General features: G+C 45.4%; 1 protein-coding gene across 1 annotated transcript; it reads left to right on the forward strand.

Annotated features, from left to right (window-relative positions):
• Positions 1–5,211: 5,211 nt before the first annotated feature.
• LOC126150833 (uncharacterized) lies at positions 5,212–6,019 on the forward strand. Its single transcript, XM_049915902.1, has 2 exons — positions 5,212–5,779; positions 5,979–6,019. Exons 1-2 carry the CDS (start codon positions 5,212–5,214, stop codon positions 6,017–6,019), a joined length of 609 nt encoding a protein of 202 aa, XP_049771859.1.
• The last annotated feature ends 440 nt before the right edge of the window (positions 6,020–6,459 follow it).

Here is a 6,459-nt window from a genome sequence, read left to right on the forward strand (position 1 = left end):
CTTCTTTTGCGCCATCTTGTGGCCCGATCATGGAGGGGTGCGACATCGACGCATGCGTAAATAAAATGGAAACGATCCCCCTGAGACACCAGAGTTCCACCTCAGTAGAATCCTTCCCGTTTACTAAGAATTTTAAAAGTGTGCCTTTACGGAGACAACCTGCGAAGTATCCCTATGTGCCGACTTTCAATCAGTTCTTACATATTTTTCTTTAAGCTACCAGTTTTGACACTTCACTGGTGCCATACTCAGGCCGCTATGCACCAGGTGAACGGATGTACCACAAAGCGTGGTACAATATAACAGGAGTCAGTTGTTTTCTAACCATAGGGTTAGTCATTCCAGAAAAATATTCACGGATTTCAGACTTATTTGATGGCTCCTCTTGTACTGAACCAAACATTGTGGTACATACTTTCACACTGTACATAGAGGTCTGAGGATGGCACCAGTGAAATGCCGGATCTGATAGCTTCACGAGAAATGAATAAAAACTGAATGAAATACGGCTGTTGTTTGGTTTTTGCTCTACATACTGCCAGTATGTTAGTGACCCCCTTGGAAGAACACAGTGGAGCGCTGTCCTGTCGATGGTCTAGCGCTGGTACGTGGCCGTCATGTGACTCTCCATCGCAGAATTAAGGCATGACAGTGAAGTGAATTGTATGCGCCAGATGGTTCCACAGAATCAGCGCAATAAGATGGGTTTACGCGGAGATGTGCCAGAATGGAAGAAACGTCTGTCGCGTTTGTACGTGCCTACCATCGCACCGCGAATGAAAACGACTGATTTGTTGGTGTATCGATGCGGACTGCCCAACGTGTCTACAACGAATGGCATACCACTAATATGATGTAATAACAGTGATCGTAAAAGTATGCTTGCTGAGAAACATCAGATACAAGTGCCACACCTTGTCAGTGACGGTCTGTTTCTCACCCAACACTCATTGTTGCTGTCAGTGAATCCAGGTACATCTGAGCCCCTCCCAGAGAGAAGATTGCGATGGATATCACATGCAACGGACATTTGGAGTCGTACATCTCGCGAAAGGCCGTTGTTCACACCGGAACGTAAAGCTGCTCGGCTTCAGTGATTCAAAGGCCGTGTCGCGATTTTGCCGGTTTTGATATTACGAAAACCGTCGAGGGCAACCGCTTTTGGCAAGATCGATGTATGGTTTTTTTAATAGATAAGGATTGAGGATAAGGAAGGGAACTTTATTTAATTTCTATTATAATTTTATTTAATTTCTACAATAATAAAGAGCGTGTGGCATTGGTGGCCGGGAAACCCCTCGCGAGGCGGTTCGGCCGCCGCTCCACAAGTTCTTTAACGCCACTACGGCGACTTGCGAGTGAATGAGGATGAAATGATGATGGAAGACACACAACACCCAGTCATCTCGAGGCAGAGAAAATTATTATGGTACTGTTCCATAGCAGAAGAAGGTTCTTGGCCTAATGAAAGACGAGGCGAATGGATTGCCATTTGTGGAGTTTGTAGGTTTAAGATCCAAGATGTATGTCTTTCGCACATTGGGAGTGCCACCCAGAGGCGGGCTAAGGGTATGCGTTGTAGTGCATCAAGGGTCCTCATGATCGAAAATCTCCTGCAGCGCTTGTACGGTGGTGTCCTTAGTGCTCTACCACAGCCGTGGCACGTGATGCGGCAAAATAGTATTCAGTCACGAGGGCACGAGACGTACATTTCGACCTGTTGCCTCATGACGATAATCAGGTCATTAGCGAGGATAGTGTTGAAACCCGCCCGTACCCACACTATTCACTTCATGACACAGGTGGAGGGAACGATAGGGACTGAATGCACACCGCACCATGTAAATATATCATTTCTCATGCACCCTATGTGGCTCACACTTTGATTGCGCACCATTTGTGCTTTGAATATAATTCTGATGTGGCTGCAAGGAAAAAAATGATAAAAATATAAAAAAATATAAAAGTATAAAATATCTGTATGAAAAAAATGAAAGTTAAAGTATTTTATTTTCATTAACGGTCTGACACCACATCGTACAAAAATGTGTACCAGGTACACGTGCAAATACTCTACTTTTTAAGTTTCACCTGCTACTAGCCATTCCAGTCTGATTATTTTTTTAGTATTTTTTCCCCAGTACAATGCAACTTGTAAATATTTCAGATACATCCTGTGCTACTGTTGTAATATAGTCCATGGATACGTAGTCCACAGTAAAAGATTTGTCATGTTGCTCACGATTGCTTGGACTGTAGTCTATAGGTATTACTAGCAATAGTACTAGTTTAAGGGAAAAAGTACCTATGCTTGATTGTTCATCTCATTGTAAAATATATAAGTATCTGTTTTCTAAAAGAAACAAAATGTAACTGTTTTCAAAGCATCAAAATTGTAGCTCTTTCCTAAAAAAGAACTGAATTGTATCAAATGAAACAAATTCTATCTGTGAATTGAATCTCAGGAACCAATGAGAGAAAGAATCAAATTGTATCATTTAACATTGACATGCATTTGTGCCGGTGTCTTACAGAACCGGATTCTATCTCAAGAACTAAATTGTATCTCAAGAACGAAATTGTATCTGTAACTACTTTGTTGTTGTTATTTATAGAAAACCTACTAATGTACCCACCTCATATATATATATATATATATATATATATATATATATATATATATATATATATATATAGATAGAGAGAGAGAGAGAGAGAGAGAGAGAGAGAGAGAGAGAGAGAGAGAGACTCCTGGAAGTTACGACTATACCTACCATCATTCAATTCCTGCATGCGCTTTGTAAATGTGCTTTAAATTCGAATTGTTTGGTTTGAACACTATAATGAAGTTTGAATTATCCCTCACCTACTGCTTTTGCATCCTGGAATATATCTGACTTAAACAAAATACTTGAACACCCATATGACGACCGAACCAAAAATGTCATAGAATTTGATCCTGCTTTTCACAGTAACATCATAAAATGTGAACACAGTGTTCGGTTTTGCTTTTTGCTGGTAGAGGGATTTCATTGCTTAGACTGAATTACGTGTATGTTACACTTTTGGCACCTCTTAGTAACTTTTGCAGCAACTGATACTTGGGTTGAAACAGTGCTTTTGAAAATTCGCGAACGTACTCAGATTGGAAACCATCCAGGTGTGTTTACAATGACATGAGAACAATTGTCTCACTGCAGCTAGATGGGCCTACAATTATCGGTTGTATATTATCAGTGAAGAATACCCCATTCTTCTTCTTCTTCTTCCGGTCTTCTTCCACACAAGACCAGTCGTTTACAAATGGTTCAAATGGCTCTGAGCACTATGGGACTTAACATCTGTGGTCATCAGTCCCCTAGAACTTAGAACTACTTAAACCTAACTAACCTAAGGAAATCACACACATCCATGCCCGAGGCAGGATTCGAACCTGCGACCATAGCGGTCACGCGGTTCCAGACTGTAGCGCCTAGAACCGCACGACCACACCGGCCGTCTAGTCGTTTACAACCAAGTACTCATACTTCACCAACCCTGCCATGATACGGACTACATCAGGTATTAGCATGCAATGAGTTTTTATACAAAAACGCTTCAAATAATATAAGTAGCTACTGTAGTGCAATCAGCAGCCTATCAACTTAGTTACAATGGCTACATTATAATGAGAAGGGTTCGAAGTAAGGAAAAAAAGGTCTGGGATAATATATTTTATTCACACTTCACTAATCGTACATAGAGTGGAGCACATCGGAAAATCCACTATTTCTTTCCTGACACCAATACAGTAATTAGCAAATAATGGTTTTTTAGATGCACAGAAGTCAGTTTATTTCCCTAAATCTGATGGGCATTCCTATAGCTTCTTCTTTTGGTCTCGTTTTCATACAGCGTTCTGAATCATCTACACGCACCCTTTATCTATGGAGACAGTTCACAGTGGCTTTATATGAACTCTGAACATAAGGCAACCATCTCTTCAGTCTTACCAACATAACGGGTGCTAGCCTCCATATACCAGAGAAGTTCGTAACGGTAGAGTGCTGTAAATAAATGGACCGATCTCAGCATGAAGGCAGTGGTGTCATACAGTGATATTACAGATAGCATCAGGCCAGCACAGCAAATCTCCAGGGGACAGCAGGACGAATCTTATTCTCTGGTCATCTGCTAACTCAATGTAGGGTCCTGCTGTACACATTTCATACCGTTCTGACTCCGTAAACCTTGCTTTAACATCTGTTGGTGCATTTTCAATCTCTAACACAACATGTCATTCACTGCCCACTGATTATTCTGTTCCACTGTGTGACTAGGGCCTCCCGTCGGGTAGACCGTTCGCCTGGTGCAAGTCTTTCGATTTGACGCCTCTTCGGCGACTTGTGCGTCGATGACGATTAGGACAACACAACAATCAATTCCTGAGCGGAGAAAATCTTCAACCCAGCCGGGAATCGAACCCAGGCAATTAGGACTGATATTCTGTTACGCTGAGCACTCGGCTACCGGGGGCGGACTGTGCTAATGTTTAAGCACTCTAAGGTGCTGGCTGTTATATTATAACTTGAACTGAATAACGTTAGAGCACTAGGGCAACTGGAACAACTGGCAATTTCTCATCCGACATATCTACATCCTGTGGTTACAGTAACACTGGAATGTTATTAGATGGCGCATACGTTAGAGTACTGATCTGCACCATGTGGCGTAGGACAACCAGTAAACTTCTTTAGAGTTTCAGAGGGTGACGGCTGTCTTCGTTACACAAATCAATGAGGGGGGATTGATAACAGTATCTCGTTGTCCTGCTCTGACATGCAAGTCAGATGTGCTACAGCACCTCACAGGGCTGCAGGTCCCAACAGCCCGGATGTCACTGTAGGTCCTGACAAGCCGCTGGCTGCCGTTGCGGCTGGTATGGACATGACGGAGATCGGTGCAAGTTCTGACAACCTGGTGGCTGCTGCTGCTGGTATGGACATGACGGAGATTGCTGCAAGTTCTGACAACCTGGTGGCTGCTGCTGCTGGTATGGACATGACGGAGATCGCTGCAAGTTCTGACAACCTGGTGGCTGCTGCTGCTGGTATGGACATGACGGAGATCGCTGCAAGTTCTGACAACCTGGTGGCTGCTGCTGCTGGTATAGACATGACGGAGATCGCTGCAAGTTCTGACAACCTGGTGGCTGCTGCTGCTGGTATGGACATGACGGAGATCGCTGCAAGTTCTGACAACCTGGTGGCTACTGCTGCTGCTGGTATGGACATGACGGAGATCGCTGCAAGTTCTGACAACCTGGTGGCTGCTGCTGCTGGTATGGACATGACGGAGATAGCTGCAAGTTCTGACAACCTGGTGGCTGCTGCTGCTGGTATGGACATGACGGAGATCGCTGCAAGTTCTGACAACCTGGTGGCTGCTGCTGCTGGTATGGACATGACGGAGATAGCTGCAAGTTCTGACAACCTGGTGGCTGCTGCTGCTGGTATGGACATGACGGAGATCGCTGCGAGTTCTGACAACCTGGTGGCTGCTGATGCTGGTATGGACATGACGGAGATAGCTGCAAGTTCTGACAACCTGGTGGCTGCTGCTGCTGGTATGGACTTGACGGAGATCGCTGCAAGTTCTGACAACCTGGTGGCTACTGCTGCTGCTGGTATGGACATGACGGAGATCGCTGCAAGTTCTGACAACCTGGTGGCTGCTGCTGCTGGTATGGACATGACGGAGATCGCTGAAAGTTCTTACAACCTGGTGGCTGCTGCTGCTGGTATGGACATGACGGAGATCGCTGCAAGTTCTGACAACCTGGTGGCTGCTGCTGCTGGTCTGGACATGACGGAGATCGCTGCAAGTTCTGACAACCTGGTGGCTGCTGCTGCTGGTATGGACATGACGGAGATCGCTGCAAGTTCTGACAACCTGGTGGCTGCTGCTGCTGGTATGGACATGACGGACATCGCTGCAAGTTCTGACAACCTGGTGGCTGCTGCTGCTGGTATGGACATGACGGAGATCGCTGCAAGTTCTGACAACCTGGTGGCTGCTGCTGCTGGTATGGACATGACGGAGATCGCTGAAAGTTCTTACAACCTGGTGGCTGCTGCTGCTGGTATGGACATGACGGAGATCGCTGCAAGTTCTGACAACCTGGTGGCTGCTGCTGCTGGTCTGGACATGACGGAGATCGCTGCAAGTTCTGACAACCTGGTGGCTGCTGCTGCTGGTATGGACATGACGGAGATCGCTGCAAGTTCTGACAACCTGGTGGCTGCTGCTGCTGGTATGGACATGACGGAGATCGCTGCAAGTTCTGACAACCTGGTGGCTGCTGCTGCTGGTATGGACATGACGGAGATCGCTGCAAGTTCTGACAACCTGGTGGCTGCTGCTGCTGGTATGGACATGACGGAGATCGCTGAAAGTTCTTACAACCTGGTGGCTGCTGCT

The sequence above is a fragment of the Schistocerca cancellata genome, chromosome 2 (genome assembly GCF_023864275.1).
Source record: "Schistocerca cancellata isolate TAMUIC-IGC-003103 chromosome 2, iqSchCanc2.1, whole genome shotgun sequence".
Classification (NCBI taxonomy): domain Eukaryota; kingdom Metazoa; phylum Arthropoda; class Insecta; order Orthoptera; family Acrididae; genus Schistocerca; species Schistocerca cancellata.

Coding starts and splice junctions, on each gene's coding strand:
- LOC126150833 (XM_049915902.1), top strand. CDS start 5,212: ATGACGGAGATCGCTGCAAGTTCTGACAACCTGGTGGCTACTGCTGCT. Junction 5,780..5,978: donor CCTGGTGGCTGCTGCTGCTG/GTATGGACATGA, acceptor CATCGCTGCAAG/TTCTGACAACCTGGTGGCTG.